At 26.5% G+C, this 22239-nt stretch overlaps 2 protein-coding genes across 6 annotated transcripts in view; one reads left to right on the top strand and one right to left on the bottom strand.

Annotated features, from left to right (window-relative positions):
* The window catches only part of LOC142321890 (uncharacterized), a 301836-nt gene that overhangs the window by 62367 nt on the left and 217230 nt on the right, over positions 1–22239 (bottom strand). For 2 of the 5 annotated variants that reach the window (XM_075360381.1, XM_075360375.1), the window contains exon 3: positions 3528–3810. The gene's annotated coding sequence lies outside the window, so the exon portion shown is untranslated. Of the gene's footprint in view, positions 1–806; positions 940–3527; positions 3811–22239 lie in introns of those variants that run through there. The other 3 variants (XM_075360374.1, XM_075360377.1, XM_075360380.1) reach the window with 2 other exon arrangements.
* On the top strand, positions 64–12694 carry Sar1 (Secretion-associated Ras-related 1). Its single transcript, XM_075360382.1, has 7 exons — positions 64–143; positions 888–947; positions 6120–6239; positions 8073–8138; positions 8721–8956; positions 10133–10250; positions 11728–12694. The coding sequence occupies exons 2-6, from the start codon at positions 905–907 to the stop codon at positions 10247–10249; spliced, it is 582 nt and encodes a 193-aa protein (XP_075216497.1). The 5' UTR covers positions 64–143; positions 888–904; the 3' UTR covers position 10250; positions 11728–12694.

Below are 22239 nucleotides of genomic sequence, written 5' to 3'. Positions count from 1 at the left end.
TATAAAATTTAATGATCGGAAATAACGTCACTATTGCCAACTGTGTTGTGCACTCTTCCGTTCTTTTCATTTAATGCCAAGTGTGACAAGCGATTCTGTCAGATCTTCAGTTTGTGGTTAAAAATTATTTTGTAAATAATCAGGTGAGTATTCTAATTCAGTATTTAAATGTAGTTTAGTAATCGAGGCAGTGACTAAAATACAGACATATTAATTATAATTAATTCTTTATTGATGATCTACGATTGGTATTTTAGGCTTTGTGGTAGTCTAGGCTATGTTGTATTTTTATATTCAATTATATTGCTTCATCATCCTTCGTTTTTTGTGTAGCTCAATTCGATCGTAATTTTCATGTTAGTTTCGTGTTCATTAAATAATTCCATTTTTACTTATACATTTTAATATTACATTTAAAAATTGTTTATTTTTGAAGGTTGTTTATCATTTCCTGTCAATTTAATAATAGAGTTTAATTAACAAAAAATTATCAGTATGATATTACATAGAATTGTAAAAAAGTCACCGATTACATATACTGTCAATTAAAAAGGTATGGTATAGCTCACTTTTAATTTATCATAATGACAACTGTTACATACTGTATTTTTAGCATATATACACTAAAGCAAATAGTTTAAATATAATAATAAACTCGTCTGGAATAATTCGTCTTACAGTTATTGGCAGTTAATTTTAATTAGAGTTCTTGCATTTTAAATAAAATTAAAATAATAGACTACAGCCTAGTGGTCTGCGACTTAAAATTGTAAATTAATAAATCCACTTAATTATGTATGCAATACCTAAATATGTTAAGTGATTTAATAATCTGTTTATTTCTTCTTTTTATGCAAATTTATAATGTTGAAAAATTTTGATTACAGGAGGCCTCAGTTCTACAATGTTTCTTTGGGACTGGTTCACAGGAGTTTTAGGATATTTAGGTAAGTTAAGGAAACTATTTACTTCATTTTAAGAGTGATTATTGTAGATTATCTATTAGTATTATTGTGAATCTTAACTTTGTTGTATTAACCACGTATTAACTTTGTTTTCTTGATAAATTATATGAATAACTTTAAGTTAGATTTTTTTATTAACTGTACTATTAATATTTGTCATTTTTTTAATCTTTTTTTTATAATATTTGTCATTTTTTAATCTTTTTTAAATTCTGCTTGTAGTTTCTGCAAAAAAATTATTAAAATCAGCAGATTAGATACTACAAAGTTATTTCTTGCTGTATCCTATATTTTTTAAAAAGTACATCTTTAGAAGGTTGTTATTAAATGATATACTTAATTTTACTATTAGTAATCTACTTAGAACTAATTTTGGAAAGTTTCCATTGAAAACATAAATGAAATTAAAATTATCCAAGATTTACTTTTTTATACATCTACCCTACAATAAAAACAGGAAAATTATTTAAGTCTACTTTAAGCAGTAGATGATAATTACATGGAGAAAATCCTTTTTAACAAATTGTAAAATTGAAACAAAATATGTATTGATTTACAAATATTAATACGTTTTTAACAGAATGATGTAACATATGAAATAGCCACAACATTTTTTTTATACATTAATGAAATATAAACCGAATTACTTTTAGATTAGATTTGTAATTAATGTTTTTTTTTTTTATTGTTTTTTGGCAGATGCTTTCATGATCTAGTTTTAATAACTATTACTAAGGAAATTGGTTTACTTAGCTTGTTTTTACCTCCAGTGTGGTAATTACTTTATAAATTATGTTCTGCGTTCAATTTTGATAAAGTATAATTAATCAATATTTAACAAAAATGTTTACAATAAAGATTTGTTTATGATGGGGAGCTTAAAACTTATAATTCTAGTTTTAACTGAATAAAATTAATAAACAATGTATTTTTTTATTTAACTTAAAATCATGCATGTTCAGAATTATTAAACTAACTTTGAAATAAGAACAGTTGAACTACATTTTTTATTTTATAGTCCTATGTCAGAAATTTAGTTGGTACAAAGCAAAAAAAAATATTTTTTTTTGTTTTGGCAGTAGTAGACCTATGATGTGAAATATCAATTTAGTTTCCTCTGTATATTAATCGATTGTATCACAGTAGTGGTTGAGAATGAATGAGTTTAATTAAAACAGTTTTTATATTATTTTTGTTATTTTGGATTATTTATATCTACATCATGCTGAATACTTTACTGAGTTTATTAGAATAATTTTGTAATCTACAAAAATTATACATCCATACTAATGATAAAGTTGAGCAATTTCTTATGTATTTCTTAAATATTTCTTATGTTTATTTGTAAGTCAACTCCCCATCCTGTATGTCAGTTGAACTTTCTAAACTTTCATGAGCAATACTTTAGTAAAAAGAAAGTGACATTCTTATTTGATTGTATAACATCTCATTTGTTGATTTAGTGAGAATAAAAGATTTGTTTTCTTATTCTATATTATTCTTTATATTACATTTTACTAATAGTTAGCTATCTATCTTGTTTTTATAAAGTACTTTCCAAAGATTCTTCATTTTCTATCAGATTGTTGGCTGATATGAAAGTATATATTACATATCATTTTGTAATTTTTATTATATTTAAATTATGTACTATTTGCTCATCATTACTGTTACATAACTTCAATTATTTCTTGTAATTGGATAGTTATGTCTGTAAAAATGGATTAAATTAATAAAAATCAAAATTAAAAATTTACATATAACCACTATGTCCATATAATGGTATTATGGTATAAGAGGTATATAATGCTAACACATGGTGAGTGTTCTAAGTAAACTTTAAAACATCTGTGTTTCAACATTTCAAAGAAAACCACATAAGTTGTAAACCCAGAGAATGGTATACATAACAGAAAACATTGAAAGATTATGAAGGAATGTAAAATCATTAAACAAAGAACATTGAGTTGCAACATCTAGATTTATACTTAGGTCAGTGAATCTATGTTTTGAATAAACATCACAGAAGAATTTTTGAAGTTAAATGTAATAATTTTCTTATTTAGTAAAACTATGTAGTATTAGTATTGTTATGTGTGAACAGTTTGTTTTACAAGTTTACTTATTCACTTCGATATTTATACATTATGTGTAACATAAAAGTGTAAAGGTATGGTAGGGTAGCTTTTTATGACTAAATTAATCGGTTGCAATAATATTCTTAATTATATGTAATTATAACCCATCAATTGTGCTATATTGTGTAAATACCACTATTATTTTTTGTACTCTTGTAATTCAGTTCTTATATGAATTTATTGAAAATTATGAAAAGTTTTTTTATAATTATGGGTTTTAATTGCTAATGAGTTATTGTTAAAAAAGTATTTATATTTATTTATTATAATTTTATTAATATTTAATTTGTTGAATTTTTTTGTTGGGATGTATATGGGTGAACATGCTTATGCATGTTCACCTTGATAAAATTGTTTGATATTCAAGCTGTATGTGTTCTTGCCATACCTGTATTTATAATTATATTGTCAAGTTTTGCGTTACCTTGACTGTTGACATTGAGGACTTTTATGTAAGAAATTGTTTATAAATACAACAAATTATGATAGTGTTAGCATAGCAGGAACTCCTTTAGCAGTAATTTTTATATAGTGGGAATTTGTTGATTTCTCACAGTAAACACAAAGAAAATTAAAGATGCATTAATTTTCTTAAGTTTGTTGTAACCATTCTTTCTTTTAATATCTCTTTGCTTTCTTGTAGTTATTTTGAAATAACTACAGTTGTAGTATTCAGTTGTACTTCCATTCTTTAAACTTATGTAAACCTGAAATTTAAATATTTATTATTCAAACAAAAAATATTATTTTAATAATATTATAATTAATGATTATTTTAATAATGAAACATTTTGTTCATAGAAGTTTAAAAAAAAAATTATTTTGAGCATTTTTACTTTAATGTTTACAAACACTTAAAAATGTAGCTTTTATTTATTTATTTTTTTTGTTCTCACTATATGTGGAGGTTGTATCATAAGTTTCATAACCTATTCTACTTGTGAAAATAATGAAAAAGTTCATATAAACATATGTCCTAAAATACTTCAGTTGAAAGTTATGGCTAGTGAAAGATTTTGCTCAGATTTCAGCAACCCTAGTGAAATGAGGTCATACTGAAACTTTTAGTATGTTAAATAAGGGGCTATTAAGAGTTAAAAGGGGTTGTTAATAAAGAATTAGTGATTTCTTATGGTTTTTAACTTGAAAAATCGAATAAAATAGGTCCCAAATCTGTATGTGCATTATTTTTGATAAATCTGGGGTGAAAACCAATTAATTTGTGTGATAAATCTGGGGTGAAAACCAATTAATTTGTGTAAGAAACCCTGTTTTTTGTGTTTGACACACAATAGCTTTGTTAATTGGGTAATAAAACTTTTAAACAAAACATGTTGAGAATTTTATTAATAACAAAATGGTGTAAGATAAGTTGAATAAATTAGAATTTTATTTAGAAACAGTGCATTACTACATTTGTCCAAAAAGTACTTATTTAATCTAAACGAAAACCAAATTCATTTTTGGTGATGTGAAAAATTTATAAAAACAAAATTTACTGTTAAAAAATAAAACTACTGGAAATTACCCAATAATTGTAAAATAATAATTACTTAGATAATAATTTCTTTATTAATGACAAATACAATAATTATTTGAGAATTTATTATTTTAAAGTTGGCTATAAAATAACAGCTGATCAACAGTTTGCAATACTGTATTATTAGTGTTTAAATTATTCTGTAAGGAACATTAAGTATATATTTAGTTCTGTGAAATGTGCAATTGTTAGCGAAGGTTTTCTGTGAATTTTAGTGTGAATATGATTGATTTGCCACTGAAGTTCCATGTGTTCAAGAAACACATGGAAACATGATGCTGTTATGTTATTGATGAAATTATCGATTCAGTTCAGTGTAGTCCAGGTGTCATACATGATATCTTTCTAAGCTTGATGATGCCTTTTCTAAGTACATGATATCTTTCCCCATCTCTTGTGCTGTTTCCACTCACTTAAATCATCCTGAAAAATGGATTGGTCATGGAGGTCTTCATTTCTGACCACCAAGATCCCCTAATCTAACACCTTTAGATTTATTTTCTGGGATGGATGAAAAATATTGTATAAAAAACAAAAATACATTCTCGTGAGGAATTAATTGTCTGCATTATGAATCCAGTTGAGCACTGTAAGGACAGCCCAAAAGAACTAAAAAGAGCAACAAAAGCAGTACAGAAGTTTGCCAAGAAATGTGTTGAAAATTACAGGCTCATTTTTGAAAATGTATTACAAACTAACTAGTATGTATAATGCACTTGGTCTAGTGTACTGTTTTTAAATAAAATTCAAAATTTTTCTAACTTTTCTTTGTTTTATTCAACTTATCTTAGACCATTTTGTTCAGAATTAAATTTTTTTACAGGTTTTGTCTAAAAATTTTATATGTTTATTAACCATTTAAAAAGTTATTGTATGTCAAATATTAAAAACCCTGTTTTTAATGTTAATAGACCAATCGTAATGGACCAATTCTATTTGATTTTTCAGGTCAAAGAGCATAAGAAAAAACTAATTCTGCCCCTTAATAATATTTTTAAAAATTTATGCGTCCTTATTTCACCAGGGTAGCGAAATCCAAATGAATCTTTCACTAGCCATAGCTCGCAAACAAAGAATTTTAGGACATATGTTTATAGGAATTTTTTCCATTATTTTCACGGTTATGAAAGTCCCGGAGAACTTTGTGACACTGTATATACCCTTAATGAAAATCCATAAAATACCAGTTTTGTTTTAAAACAAACAAAAAGTAATTTAAAGATTACTTTTATTTATTTATTTATTTAAAAGTAACTGACAATTAAGAACTAATATTTGTTGTAAAGAAATATATTAAAGAATGAATTTCAGGGTTTGATTTGACTTGTTTATTAAAATTGAATCTTAAATTAATGTCTCTTATTTAGATCTTCATTAGCTATAATTTTCTCTGAATTATTCAAAAAATTGGAAAGTTTATATCAAAACATTATTTCATATGAATTGCATTATAATTTAAATTAATTATTTTTACAGGGTTATGGAAAAAGTCAGGTAAACTACTTTTTTTAGGTCTTGATAATGCTGGTAAAACTACACTTCTGCATATGCTCAAAGATGATCGCTTGGCACAACATGTCCCCACACTGCATCCTAGTAAGTGTAATTTTATTTCATGTATTATCAAATTAAATGCTTAGTACAGGTTTTTTTTTACTATTACGGCTGTGCATTTTAAATCATATAACATAACAATTTTTTGATGATTTTCCCTTTACCACGTACATCTTATGAAATTTAGTTGATCTTTTTTGACCATTAATATAGCTGCAGAAGTAAGTTTTTTCTTTTGGAGATTCAAAGATTCTTTCTTGGTACATAATTAAATAAGAAAATGTTAAACCACATTTGAAAATTTATTTATACGTAATTGTATTTGTTTTACTGCACACTGTGTAGTTCAGCTTAAATATTACATTTCTGCTTATTTACTCAGTTTGACTTCACCTTCAATTGTTTACTTCCATTGATATTAAAATATAGTAGTTTTTCTATCTTCTATAGCTATCTTGAATGTATTAAATAGACTTGAGAAAAGAAAGAGAAGGTTCTCAGTGTAACCTGTCTATTCTTTGTTTTTCTCCATACATGTTCAAAGTTTTTTTAATTTAATATACTGGGTTTAGTGATTTTACTTTTTTCCAATTGAAATTCCCAGTAATCCTTTGTTTTTTTTTTTAAGATAACTTAAATGGAAAATGTTGATTCAAGATTGTATGGTGTTGTTACATAGTTGGTTTTCAAGTAGTTTTGGACTGTCCATCACTTTTGCTTAGTTAATGGGTATTTTATATTATAAAATGAACACCCCACTGCACCTCCCAAAACAGCGTCCCAGGGGTGTTGTTTGTTCCTGTTTGGACCCATTTGTGTTACCAGTTGATTATGATTGGTCTAGCCTCCTACGACGTACTCTCATACCTCGCCACTCTAGCCTCACATGCAGTTCCCACGATTGTTGACCAGATTAAGCCCATTATTGTTAAACAGAAAGTTTTTAATATTATTTAATGTTATTTTTGTAATATCATTCATTCGACTGATTTGAATCATTCAGTTCAAACCCAGCTTACACAGTGATAGAGACTCAGTTCATTAATTCAATTCATTAAATTTTGTGTTTCAACAGCAGATCTTCACCACTATACACATACACACACACACACACACACACACATTTTTTTCCAAGATGAAATATATCTAAAAACCTTCTCAGTTATGCCAAGAAACATGGATAAGAATTTGGTTGCAGTTGGATTTTATATAATAGTATAGATAATGACATTTTGTTATTTTTAACTATTTTTGTGCGACACTCAATGGAAATATTTAAAAATTTATTTTAACTTGCCTTAAATGTAACGTACATTTAACATAAATTAAAAACTTCTTTTTAATATTCAAATTTTACATGAATGTGTATGAATTTAAATAACACATTTTGCTATTTAATTTTTTGTCATTGTTCAATAATAGTCTTATTTTTCTGCATTACTTAACTATTTTTATCATATATATATATTTTTAAGTTAGATTTGTTGGCTTTAATATTTATTTTGAATATTTTTCAATACAAGTAGTGGGTTTCCCAATCTCTCTGTCTCCCACACACATACAACACAGGACCTACAATACAGGGCCTACTTTTTATTTTAAATGAAATTAAAATTTGCAAATTTAAATTTCATAATCAAAAATCATATTAAGATAAGTTATTTTCATAAATTGTTAAATCTTTTACATTTGTTATAAATAAAGAGAGAAAATTTATTGATAACAAACCAAACAAAAATAAATGGTTGTTTCTCTTAATAAATAAAATTATAAGTGTCAAACCATTGCTCCTTGTTTGTTATCTTTGATTATAGTTTTAGATTTTATTTTATGTTAGTTAGATGTTGTTAAAGTTTGATTTATTTTGTTTCACAGCTTCTGAGGAATTATCCATAGGAAATATGAGATTTACAACATTTGATCTTGGCGGACACACCCAAGGTAATGGAAACTATGTATTAAATTGCTGTGAATAAATAAGTCTCATAAATACCTTTATACATAATTCTGTTAGTATTTTAATATTGGAATCAAAATTATGGAATTTCTTAATCATTATCTTATGGAATGGAATTACTTTACAATTTTCTTCAATAATGTTAGAAATGTTAAAAATTATTGTAATGGAGTTAGTAAACAATATGACATGTTATATGTTAATGATATGAATTGACCTGACTATTAACTCTAAACTACTACGACAAATAGCTTTGTTTATTGCAATACATTGATTCATGAGTGATGAGATATTGTTAATACTATCATTTGTTACTTAAACATTTTGTAATGCATCACACTGTTATTTGAAAAATAATAAATATAATATCATATAATAATAATATCATTCAAATAATATCTTAATTTGAATGATATAAATGATTATATATTTTTTTTTGTAATTGTAGGACATAAATCATAGTCTAATAATTACTTATATTAATTGCTAAATATAATAAATGTATTTTTAATTGGTTAATTTAAACTGCAATGATACTTGAGTGTTATTTTCTCATTAAATTGTAGCTCGAAGAGTATGGAAAGATTACTTCCCAGCTGTAGATGCAATTGTCTTTCTGGTAGATGCATGTGATCGTAATAGATTGCCTGAAAGCAAGGCTGAGTTGGATTCTCTTTTAACTGATGAGTCACTTGCAAATTGCCCTGTTTTAGTTCTTGGTAATAAGATTGACAGAGCTGGTGCGGCTTCTGAAGATGAACTTCGCAATTTCTTTTGCTTGTATGGACAAACTACAGGAAAGGTATATCTGATAATTAATTATCATTATGTTAATTAGGGTTAAATGGTAATTGCATTGTTTAAAAGTTGTAAAATGGTGAGTTAAAACAATACATGTTCCTTCTTAGTAACTTGGATTCACTAAGATTGTTTCATTTGCTTGTAAATGTTGGCCACAAGTGATTAATTCCAATATAGCAGGTGCATCTACTGGTTTGTTGAATTTAACTAGTTAAGAAAACGATTTTGTCTTCAGACTTTTTGTGTAAGATTAGTGCTGGTTTTATTTTAGAAATACCAATAAAAGCAATGAAGGAAAATATTGTGTAATGAGTTATTACTGTGGGCACATTTAACTAATAATTTCATGTTTTTATAAATAAAAAATAATAATTTTAAAAGAATTGTAAAATTAGTATTATTTAATTCCTTTTTAACTGATGTTATACAGGGATAGTGGTTGCTCCTTATTAATGTTGTTTAATTATGGAAAATCTGTAATTGTAAAAACTATAATAAATGAATCAACAAACTAAACTAGATTTGTGCATATAGGGCATCAATATAATTCATTGCTAATTAAAATAAGCACATTGTATATGACAAGCATCCCTGCTGATGATGATTGTTAGAATTTATTTTATTAACTTATAATAACATTAAATAAAAATATCATTATTACTGTGCAAGCAGGATGATATACCATTATAGAGGTCGTGTGTATGCTAATCATTTCTGCTGCTGCTAATTGTATTGTTGAATTATGAATGGCTCAAAAACTACCTGGAAGTTTAATTTGTTAATCTGCGCTTTTAGCTTTTGCTTTTCTCTTCTGGAAACAGAGAATGCAATATATGTTTAAAAAAAAAATAGCTGTTACTTTGGGTTTAAAATGATATTGTATGTGAGAAACAATATATTATTAATTTTCAACACTTATGGCCTTTGGTAGGATAGGCAAAAACTGTTGCTACTTACAGAGATCATCAAAACCAGTAATGTTAAGATGAGTTACTGTGTTAAAAACCTTACAGTTATAATCTGATTATAACATTTTTCCTGTAATGCCTCCTTGGTATTAGTTTATTGTACACGCGATTTCAGAAATATTTAACATGAATGTCTTGTTTTTAACTGCAATATTTTGTGTAATTTTGGATGCATGATTTGAATTAATTTTCTTCCTTATTTATTACAGGGTAAAGTACCAAGATCGGAGTTACAAGGTCGTCCTCTAGAACTTTTTATGTGCTCGGTATTAAAACGACAAGGGTATGGTGAAGGTTTTAGGTGGCTAGCTGAATACATTGATTGAGGTGAATTAATAACCATCTCTTAGATTTTCCTATATTTTCTTCTATAAATTGATTTTTAATTGACCATTTTACTGGTAGTCATTACTGACTGCCAGTAAAAGTGTAAGTCTGTGCTATACAGAGATTAATTGACTGCTATCATTCATTTTATTTTTTTTTCAATACCTGTATAAGTGTGGATGTGCTGTTGTCAGATTGCACCATAGAAGAGCAGTGTACAGTTATTTATTTTTGTTATATCTGAAATGTAGAATCTGTCAGTATTTTAGTTGAATGAATCTCAGTAAGGTGTGAACTGCATGAACAAGGCAAGTTTTTACATAAGGGTAGACAGATTTAAAGAACTAGTTGAAAAAGCATTGTTGATAAAGCACATTTGGGATTGTCAGTAAAAGTGCAAACAGAAATTTTAGAAATAAAATGGTTGACCATTCTTAATGATCTAGTTACATTGGAAGAAATAGCTCAGAGGTACAATGTTATTATTTTTACAGTGCACAAGGTTAACATTAATAAGTTACAATTTCTTAAGAAATTTACTTGTTGGGCATCAGAAACTAACACAAGCACGCATAAGATTACTATTGTCACAACTAAAATCTCGATTGGATCATAAAGGTGAGGTATTTCTTAGTCAAATAGTGACCTGGATATATTATTATGAACCAGAATCAAAATAAAAGAGTAGAGTGGAAACACATTAGATGCCAATGACAAATTCAAAAAGCAGCAACACTGTAAATTCTACTTTTTAAAAATTAGTATATTCTAAGGGTTTATTATGGTTATTATTGCTACTGTATTCGTATATATCCAGTTCTTAGCTTTGGTTCACACAGATTGAGTCATTCAGTTTACATATGAGATTGTTGGACCCACAAAGACCGTTCAAATATTTGATCAATTGTTGGGATATGAACATTAAAATCTGTTTTTTTTTTTTTCAAAAATTTCATCTTAAAATATTGTCATTATTAGTATAAATTTAAAAAAATGTTTTAACGTCAACATTATTCACTACCATTTATTAATAATTTTAAGTGTCATATCACACTTTTAAATCCATATAATTAAACTTATGACACATTCTTCCATTAGTACTCTGTAATTAATAATACATTGCAAAATAGTTACATTACATCTTACGAAACAATTACATCAACAAATTTGTTTGGAAGGCCTAGACAAAAGAAAACTAGTGCCTTTTTTACAATATTAAAATGTTATTACACATTAGAAAAGAATAACACAAACTGAATAGTAGTTATATTATTACAGTAAAAATTGTTAATGGCATAATGCAACTAAGCCAGTCTGTTTAGAGAAAAAGTATAAAATAAAAATATTGAAACCAAATAATAAAATGATATTGCTAAAATCTAGTTGTAAAAAAATATTACTGTTACCAAATATCATGTACTGATTCGTCATGGTTTTGTAAAAAGAAAATATTCAGACATCATTTTAATGATTGCAGGTGGTGCATGGTGTATAATCACAAAAGACATAACAATTGTTGCGAAAACAAATGGCTCCTTGTCACTTCGCATCACGGTAACACACAAACATTCTGAAACCCATCCAACCAACAGACTACTGTATTTTATCATTAAAAACTAAATTTTGTGATAAATACTTTATAATAAATAAATTTATATAAAAAGTGATTGTTTTTAATTTATAGTTAAAAATGTATATTAAAATATGTTTCACTTCGGATGGTTTTTAAATTTGTCAAGCGGTGTTGCTTTCTAAAGCAAAGCAATTTCAAAAATGGTGTTTTATAAAAACGAAAACATGAATTTACTGTGTATTCTTTATTAAAATATATAAAAAAAGGTGCAAGAAATTTTCTTTAAATGTTACATAGAAATATTCTTTACAACCTTTTTTACCCGTTTATTTTGTTTAACTCGTGGAAAAATTAGGTTGTTATTAATTTTAAAGACATGTTTTTTCAGTGATAAATTAGGTATTATAATAAATTAATTAATTATTATGGCTTTAAATTTAAATATTGTGGCTTCATTTTCTTCTAAGTATTAGTATTGTTCCAATGTGTTGCTAATAATGATATAATATACTATTTAAATTATTAAATTTGGAGTACAGTTTTAGATAATAAAATTAATTAAAAATACTTTGTAAAAATAAAATGTTTATATTTTTATTTTATTGTTCATATATTTTGTTACACTTTCCTACAGTAAGTAATTTGTCTGTAATTATTTATTTTCTCACCAATATTATTTATTAAACTTTTGCAGAATTGTGTGTATAAAGCTGATTGTTGTTTCATGTTTACCTCAACAGAATTAGTAGTTTCAAATTATTCTTTATCGGAAAAAACTTAATTTTTAGCTTTTATCAAATTTATATTTGAAGTCTATATGTAATATTTAGTTATCACATGTTTTGTATCGGATTAAATTATTATTTATGTATGATTGTTGTTTTAATAACATAATTACAAAAACAAAAATTCTTTTTCTTTGTTTCCTTTTTTTCATTCACATCTTATTCATTTTTTATTTACTTTATATGATCTAATGCTAAAGACATTAGTTTACCCAAAAAAGAATTTTATATCAGAATATTGTTGTAGTTACAACTTTAATTAATTGAATTGTTAGAATTATATGCTCATGTTGCTCATGATTTTAATCAGCAATGAAAATCAAAAAACAATTAAAAAATTAATGCAATTAAGCAATTCTTTTTTCTGCAATGCTAGTATTACTGCTCCTTTGCATTAAATTCTGTTGGAGATATTGTTAGCTTTTATATAGCAAGACAGTTATTCAGAATGGAGTTGAAAAGTACATTGTGGTTTTATTATAAATAACACTCAAACTTGTTACAGATGTGGTTTTGTATATGTATTTAGAATAACTACGTTAGTTATTTAATCGTGCATTAATGTCTTAAATTAGATTCAGTTTGTCATAGAAGATTTTATTATGTTTGTATTAACACATTCTTTGGTAAGCAGTTTTTAAAGTATTTCTTATTTATGATAGAAAGTACATGCTTATACTTTGTGCAATGGATGGACAGTTTTTTAAATAACATGTTAGTTTGTTGTGCAATAACCTTGCTTATACCATGTATCTGGTACACAAGTACTACCTTTTACAAACTTAGTTTTTAAGAGATAGTAGTTTGGCAATATAGCAGTTCGGTTTATTAGTTTTACCGTTCAATAACATCTGATGCAGCAGGTTCGTCTAGTTATAAGAAAGTGTCAAGTGGAAAAAATATTCATATGCCAGTATAGACTTTAATGAAGGGTATGAGTACAGAGTTTAGTTTGGCAATTTGCTGGTTTTCTGATTTTCTTAATTCTACCGGATTTATAATTTGATATTAATGAGAAACTACCGTTTTCACTCTATTACATCAATTCTATATAAACCAAATTACACTATTTTTAAATTATTAGAATTAAAAATTATTATTATTATATTAAATCATTAAAATATTAAAACTATTGTAATAGTTGAATGAGTTATTTAGCAACTTAAAACAATTACAACAAAGAAAAATTTGTCCTAATATCATTAACAGTTAGTTAACTTACAAAAAACTTTCAAGTAGCAAATTAATATATATATTTTTTTTTAATTCTGTAAATGGAAACACTCACAAACATTCCATTCTGTCATAGTATTTCACTAATTTACAAATACCTTCTTAAAATTCAGTCGCCTAGGATCTTGACCAACCTTTCACTGCATTTTGAAGTTTGTTGTCGTCATCAAAGTGCTACGAAGCAAGCCATTTCTTCATGTGAGTGACGAGATGAAAATCAGTTGGCTTCAGGCCCAGGGTATAAGAGGAATTATCAAAAATGCCTCATTGGAATTGATTCAGAAGTTCTAGCATTGTGAGGATAAGCATTGTCATGTTAAAAAAAAAAAAAAACACCAGATGACAGCATACAGCAATGTTTGTTCTGAATGGCTCACCCGAGTTTCTTCAACATTTCACAGTAGACTGCCGAAGTAATTGACATACCACATTCCGTAAAATTTACTAGAACTACATTGGCATCCCAAAAATCCGTCCTAGCTGACAAAGTTTGGTGAGCTACAAGCCATCGATTGTTGTTTTGTTTTGGCATTCTCATAGATCACCAAGATTTCATCCCCAGTCACAATTCTTTTCAAAAACCCTTCTCCTTCCAAATTGCAGCGTGAAAGGAAGTCCTAAGACAGAGCCCATTTGATGAGTCTGTGAGCATTTTTGGAACCCAACAAGCACAGAACTGGTAGCTTAATTTATGTGTGAAGCTTGTGGGAATTGTTCCAAAAGTTCAGCAGTGGTGGAGCTTTAATTTTCACGGAATTTTTTGTCTATTTCACTGACAAGACTCACAACAGAAGGCCTACTATTCTCTTCTTCATAGATGTCCTTCCATTTTTAAAAAAATCAGACCCACTGAACTAAACTGTCACTCATAACATTTGGGCCATACACAATACACAACTGATGATGGATGTCTGCTGCCAAAACATTTTGTGCCCAAAGAAATTTTATGACCACACATTTCACAGGATTTTCTATTGCAGCACTCATGTTTTTAGGTTGTAACAAGCGAACGCTAAAGTAGGCAGCTCACACTAATTCAAAGAGTATGCAGATGTATCAATGATGACGCCACTAACACTACTACTAGTGTTATGCTACTTTCCAAACCGTCCGCATACTATAAATTTTTTTGATAAACATTTATTTATTGAAGTAATTGAATAAAGACTGATTTTGAGCAATCAGTTCAGGCATGAATATATTATATTCTTCTAGTGGTTCTTGGTATTAGTAATTTATTAACACGCAGCATGATATGAGTGTAATTTCATACAGGGGTTTTCTGACCATAGGTATGACGCTTCTAAGCCATTGTACATGGAAGTAATAATGCCTATGACCTGGAACCTAATTACATACAATATACAGCACATGACACGGAACTGTTTCTTTTAAAAAGATCCATTCTGTAAAGAATAATTAAAAATTCTTATCAGAATATAGCAACAGATTTGAGCAATTTTAAGAAAATGAAAAACTTATATAACTGTAAAAGTTCAACAAATTGAGTAAAACTTAATAGTTGTTTTTCTATACACAAGATGATTGCTTATTATGAGTTGTTTGTAAAAAAGACAACTTTCAAATCTGATATGAAGATAAAAAATTCACTTATGACATGTTGGGGAAGCACTAAAAGATCTCTGACTGAACTAATGAAAACCTTAAAGTAGAGAATTGTTATAAAGTTTTGTTAATTTGTTGTATTGAAGAGAAAAGAGAGAACTATTAGGAAAATACTATATTAAACCATTATGTTTTTTGCAAATGATATAAATTTGGTTTATCTAGGAATATTACTTTAATGAAATATGACCTAATTTTATTAAGTTAAAAGAATTAAAATACAGATTTTACTTTTTAATTTATCTCCCTTTAACAAAAGCATAACTTGAAAGTATCAAAAAAATCAGATTGAAAAATGTTTTAGCTTTGAATTATCCTTCAAAAACAGAATTTTTCTTTTATTAAAGAAAAATTTGTTTTAATATTTAATTACTATACTGGAAAGATTTTGACTAAAATCAGTTATTGCAAAATAACTATTTGGTTTAGCATTAAGAACAATATATAATATTAGTTACCCTAAATTCATAATAGAAGTAGTTCTGATTCTGTTGATATTGAGATCTACTGTAGACAGTAACATAGGTAAATGACATTGCTGTTTTTTTTTTTTGTTGATATATACCAGCAGCAAAATTTAATTAAGGCATAAAGATAAAAAAAATACTGAAAATTTTTGTAGTTATTTTTAAATATTGGAGAATGAAAAAGCTGAAATTTCCCTATTAACGGTGAAAAAAAAAAATGTAACTACATTTGTAACTCTCAAATATTATATTCTAAATGTTGATGACCAAAATATTTGAACAGAGATGAGTTATACCAGATTGCAATTTCTGGTTTATTGTTTTTATGAATTTCATGAATAAATTTCTTTGTCTGCTATATAACAAGGACAAAAACAGCACATTACACATTTTGCTTTATTTAGAGTATAAATATTGGCTTAAATCTGTATAAATATTGGCTTGTGTAAATATTGAGTATAAATATTGGCTTGTGAAACGGTTCTTATACTATAGTGCAGATCACATTAAGAAGCATTAAAACTTTGAGTCTTTTAATTTTTCTAATAATAGTAAAAATTATTCAAGAAAATATCTCACAAGTTATGTTCATATTACTAAAACATTTGCTTTCATTTCATAGGTGTAATGAGAGTGATTTCTGTGATAAAGCCATATTTGATGTTTTACAGGCCAATCAGATTTATGTATTAATGTGATTATTTGTAGTTTACATGTGATGTTTTCATAGCAGTAATCATTGTATTATTGCCTTTTTTTAATCAAAAAATATTAAAGAAATGTTACATAAAAATCTAAAAGTAGATGGTTCATTTTGATTGTTAGAGCATTTGATACTAAAGTGATATTAAGAAAATTAATGTTACTCAAGTGACATTAACTAAAAAATAAATTAACAATAATTAAGAAACATTAAAAGCTGAGTTTTCCTATTTGTTTTATATAATAAAATAAGTATTAATGTTGACCAAGAAAATAACAATTTTTGACAATCCCAATCAAAATATAGTTTTAAAAGTCTAGTCTAGGTCAATGAGTTCAGTCGATGAAGAGCAGATGGGCCTACAAACTGATTCTGGACCTTAAGAGGTGACTGGACCATAAGTAACTTAACTCAGTTCCTGACTGATCATGCTGCTTTAAAGCATTGTAGTCATTGACCCTCCAATGGGTGTGATTATTGCAGAAGGGAGGAGATCACAAAACATACAGTGTTTGAATGCAATCAGTTCTTGCAGCATAGGAAAGCATGCTGAGAGAATTCAGCGTGCATGTATTTCATAATATCATGGGGACTAAGCTGCAGAATAAACTGGGCATGCATACTGTGTCAAAGGTGATGGTGAAAATTAACTATACAAACATGGCAGAAGAAGTACGGAAGTGAATTTTCTTGTGCAACTGTGTTTGAAATCAAAGCAAGTCCAGCCGCAAGGAGAAGTAAGAGAAAAAAGTAAACTTGTTTTAACTGCAAGTTGATTTAACCTTGTGTGTGGGAATAAGTTATGAAAATTTTGTAGTATGTAAAAATGCTTTGTCTGACTGGGAATGAAACATGATAGAGCCTTATAAATGAAAAGCTTAGATGCTACATCATTCTGTCAATGAGTTGGTATGAAAACATACATTTAAATTAGGTAAAAAAATCAGCATACATTGAAATAGGAAAATTACAATTTATTACAGTTACAATTTGGTTTATCAAAAAGTACTAAATACTGAAGTACTACTGTTAAGTTAGATTTAAATAAGTTAATTTCCTACTTATCCTGAAGCCAAAACCCAACCTAATACAATAACAATAATTAAAAAAATAATGTTATTGCCATGTAATTTTAAAAATTATGACAAAAGATGCAATTTTTGTGAAATCAAGTTAATAAAAAATTAACAGGAAGTAAAAAAAAAATGTGGTAGTGAAAGCATTAAAATGTTATTTTTTAAGTATTTTTGTTACTTTTTTAAAATGTCAATAGTTCAGCATGTAATTACATTGAAAAATGTCCTTTCAATATTAGCTCAGTTTTTTTATAATTAAAACAAAGGTCAAAGTAGGGAATTTAATAAATTAAACAATTTTGAATTTAATAAAATAAATTATTAAAAAATGTTAAAGAAGTTGTTTCTTCTGCATGCAACATTTTTTAATAACTGTATCATTTACAATAAAAATGTGAAAGATTTTTTATTAGTACATTTAAAGCATCTTAACAAGTTCTTGCAAGAGCTGGTGACTTATTTTTTTTTACAATTGTAGACAATGAAAAAGAGAAAATATTACTTCTGCTAAAGTCTTGAATAGTTATCAGAAATGAAACATGGATGTTCAATATTTATAAATGTGTTAATTGATAAATAGCAACACATACCTATGCATATGGTGAATTGTTTTTATTTAATAACGCTATACTTCATTAGGTTTATTGACAGTTACACTTGTTATTATGAAATTATTTTTGTCACATTAAACTTCATATAAATAATTTATAATGAGTTAATTCATATAAATCACTTTAGTCAAAATGTGTATTAATTTTGTCAAAAATTAAACATTTTATGTAGTCGTACATTTTATTTTTCTTTTAGTAGTCATTACTTACTTTTAATACCAGAGTTAAAGCAACTAAATTGACAGAATTACCCTTTTGTCTGCCCTGTTGGACAGTTGTTGCTCAATTTAAGTTGTGTGGGTGTGAGTAGATTAGTGGATTAAAGAATGGGCAGCTACTTTTAAGATTGGCAACTTTATTAAGTTCTAGTTTTATCTTTCATTTATAAATAGTAAAGTATATATTCTCTACAATTCCATGGCACATTTTTATAAAAAAGCACTCAATAAAATTATTTTAAGCAAATTATGATTTTAAATAGTAGTACATGTGAACTAATAAACAAATTTGTCTAAATATAATTTTTTATTCCAATAAAATCTTCACAAATAATCCAATTAAAATAATGCAAGAGGTATGCTATTCTACAACAGAAAACACTAAAATAAGAAAAATGTTAATTTAATTGGTTGAAAAAACAAATTGAATCGATCTTCCCAAATCACCTCATGATTACAAGGAACATTCAAAGATACCACAATTTTACATAAAGTACACCATAATTAAGATTCTAACATATCTGACAATATGAAATTTACACATACAAATTTGCCAAAATTAATATATTAAATGAACAAACACATATGGGTTACAAAAAGGATTTAGGAACCACTCTGACTGATACTACAACAGTGCTTCAGTTAATTCCACTAAAGAGAAGCTGCATAATTTATCACAAAAAGATTATATGAAAAACAAATTCCATATAGTTTGAAAGCAAATGTTTAATATTAAAAATAATGTTTGATTAGTTATTGTTATTTATTGATTATGTGTTTAGAATTTAAAATAAATAATGAAAAACATGTAGAATCTGCAAGATATAATCTTTAATGGAAAACTTAAAACTATACAGTTATGAAAAATTTAAACTAATATATTTTTCTATACTCTAAACAAAAATTAAAACAAAAATGTTGAAATAAAATCTGATTTGTAGAAGTAAAAACTACCTTAAAAATAATATGAATTTGTAATTTATTTTATCTAGGCAACAACAGATAATTTCTTCTTTCTCTGATTTAAAGAAAAAAATTGTATAATATGAAAAAAACTGCCATTCTTATTATAAATATTAAAAGTGGAAAGTATGGTTATCATGTCAAAAATGAGATGTCGGGTTTTTTGCAAATTTTTTTACATTTTAGGGTCCAATATCTAGACCAAAAAGACATATGATCATATTAATTTTTTTCAAAATTTTGTAAGGGATGTAGGAGGAGATATCATGAAAAAAACAATTTCAATTTTCTTCAGAGGCATTTTAGAGAAAACTTTAAAATTTGTTACCAACACAATGCATATGTAAATAGAATTTTTTTTTAAAATCAACCTCACACCTCTTAAAATTGAAATATATATTTTTTGTTCTTTTGGTGTATCTCCCTTTGAATTTTTATTTATTTTTGAAAATTTATACTTTACATATAGAATTTATAGTATCAAGTACTTTTTACTATCAAGAATTCTCTACATTTTTTAAAATTACAGACCCCAGACCTAAAATGCAGAAAAGTCTTGAAAATTTTCATTTTCTTATATCAGCCTCTGCTGAAAGGGTCTTACATTTAGAGGAAACTTTACTTAACCAAATTTGGTAACCTTAACTTACATATATTCTTAGAAAACTTTTCTTAAAATGTATTCCCCACTTCTAAAAAATATATATTTTTTTTTTATCTTCCTTCATCACTTAAAACGCTATTAAAATTAAAAACGCTTTGGCAGCTATGTTATATTATTACAGACCCAAAACTAGAAGTAATTTTTTACATTACTTTCATAAAAGTTATACTATATTATGTTGTATAAATTTTATGAAAGTTTAAATAGTTTTATACAATTTTCTTTTGAATTAATTTTTTTGTTAGGGATCACTTTGTAGATAAATTTTCGCCACAGAGTACCAAAGCCCCTAAAATCAAAAATATTTTTATTTGTAATTTGGGAATCTTGATGTTTAAATCTTAATTTGGTAATCAAGACTTGACCGGCATGACCATGAAAGTTATGCAATACTTTACCAGTTTTTTTTTTATTGTTCAAACGGATAAATAATATAAAAAGATGAAAAAAATCAAAACTGAATTCAGTCAATTTAATACAGTTTTAAACTTGTTATGGAGTGTTGTTTTGTATGATAGAAATGGAGCTAGAAGCAAAGTCAGGGTAGTAGTAAACATTGGAAACTGATTATGCATCCATTAAATTTGGATTTATTTCAGAACATGTAATCATAGCAATTACTTAAAGTAATTGAAGTCATTTTATTCTATTAATGTATAAATACAGTAAAATAAATGTAACTCTGTTTAACTATTAAATTAAAGTTTTGTACTTTCTCTAAAATTGTATGCTATCATAAAACAAGTCCATACTTATATTTCTTTGAACTTTTCATTTTTAATTTCAGATCATGTGATTTTCTAAGGATCATAAAATATTGTTTCAGCAATTACTTCAGAACCAACAAAAACCTTGATGAGAACAACAATGATAATTCCAGACTTGTATGAAAGTATATTTTTTTTTAATTTGAGTAAAATAGTTTTCTTTAAACATTTGTTCAAACTGTATTACATCTGGTTTTTAAATTTCATATACTGTTAACAAACAGCTTTATTTCATATTGATTCTGGGATGGTTTATTTATTTATCATTGTTGTTTATTAATATTTAATGCTATTAATCTGAAAAATACAATTCTAGCATATATTATGCTAGAATAACATATTATAGAAGAGAATATCTCTTCTATAAGATCTATAAATTCTAAACCTGCAACTTAGCATATCCTGTGTCATTATTGATATAAGTTAACAAAACTTCAATTCAAAATTTAATGACTGAAGGTTTAGTCAATGAATTTGAGCAAAGTATTTATAAACATATTAAATGGCCCATTAATTATGAAACAATGGGACTCTTAATTAGTTATTTTAGTGAAAAGAAGTGGCTTTAGATTCAGTTCACAAAACTGTTGTGAATTATGTGATAATGACTGGTGAAATACTTGATGAATTACAATGTTCTGTTGTTTTTTAACAGTGACAATATTGGTTACATTGCTCACAACAGTTTAAAAAATCTTGTGTGTTGAAAATTACTTTGAATCATCTGAATTCCGCTGAATATTTTGGCTGATTAATTCCTTAGTTGGTAGTTAAAAATAATTTAATATTAAAAAAATGTATATTGCTCTTTTTTACATAACCGTATTCTCTCTAATTCTCTCTTCTTAATGCCTCCAAAATCTTTTAAAATCTCCTAAAAGCAATTTTTGATTTGAGGAAATACTGTTGACAGAAGTGAAGTCTCATAAATAACTTGGGACATTTGATCAGGATTTTAAACTGTTTGCTAAAATACAGACCTCTTATAACTGAGTTGAAATAAATTGAACTTCTTAGTTACAATTATGGTGTAACTCAGTAAATATAATTTACTAAATCATTTTTCACATAAGAGAAGGTATGGATTATACCCTTATTTATTAAAGTATTTTTTTTTATGTTTGTAGTGTACTTATTACTTGCTTTTTTGGGGGCAAAATGCGCCCAGAAAATTAGACATTAACACAAATATATGAAACCTTGGATACCTTCAATTTGACCTTCGTTTAAATCCTTGATAATTGTATTAAATTATTTATGAATGTCCTAAACATTAATATCAATTTCTTTTGTTTTAGATGTG

This window comes from Lycorma delicatula, chromosome 3 (genome assembly GCF_047948215.1).
Source record: "Lycorma delicatula isolate Av1 chromosome 3, ASM4794821v1, whole genome shotgun sequence".
NCBI lineage: Eukaryota > Metazoa > Arthropoda > Insecta > Hemiptera > Fulgoridae > Lycorma > Lycorma delicatula.
The sequence above is the reverse complement of the archived record's forward strand: the minus strand, read 5'-3'. Positions and strand labels throughout refer to the sequence as shown.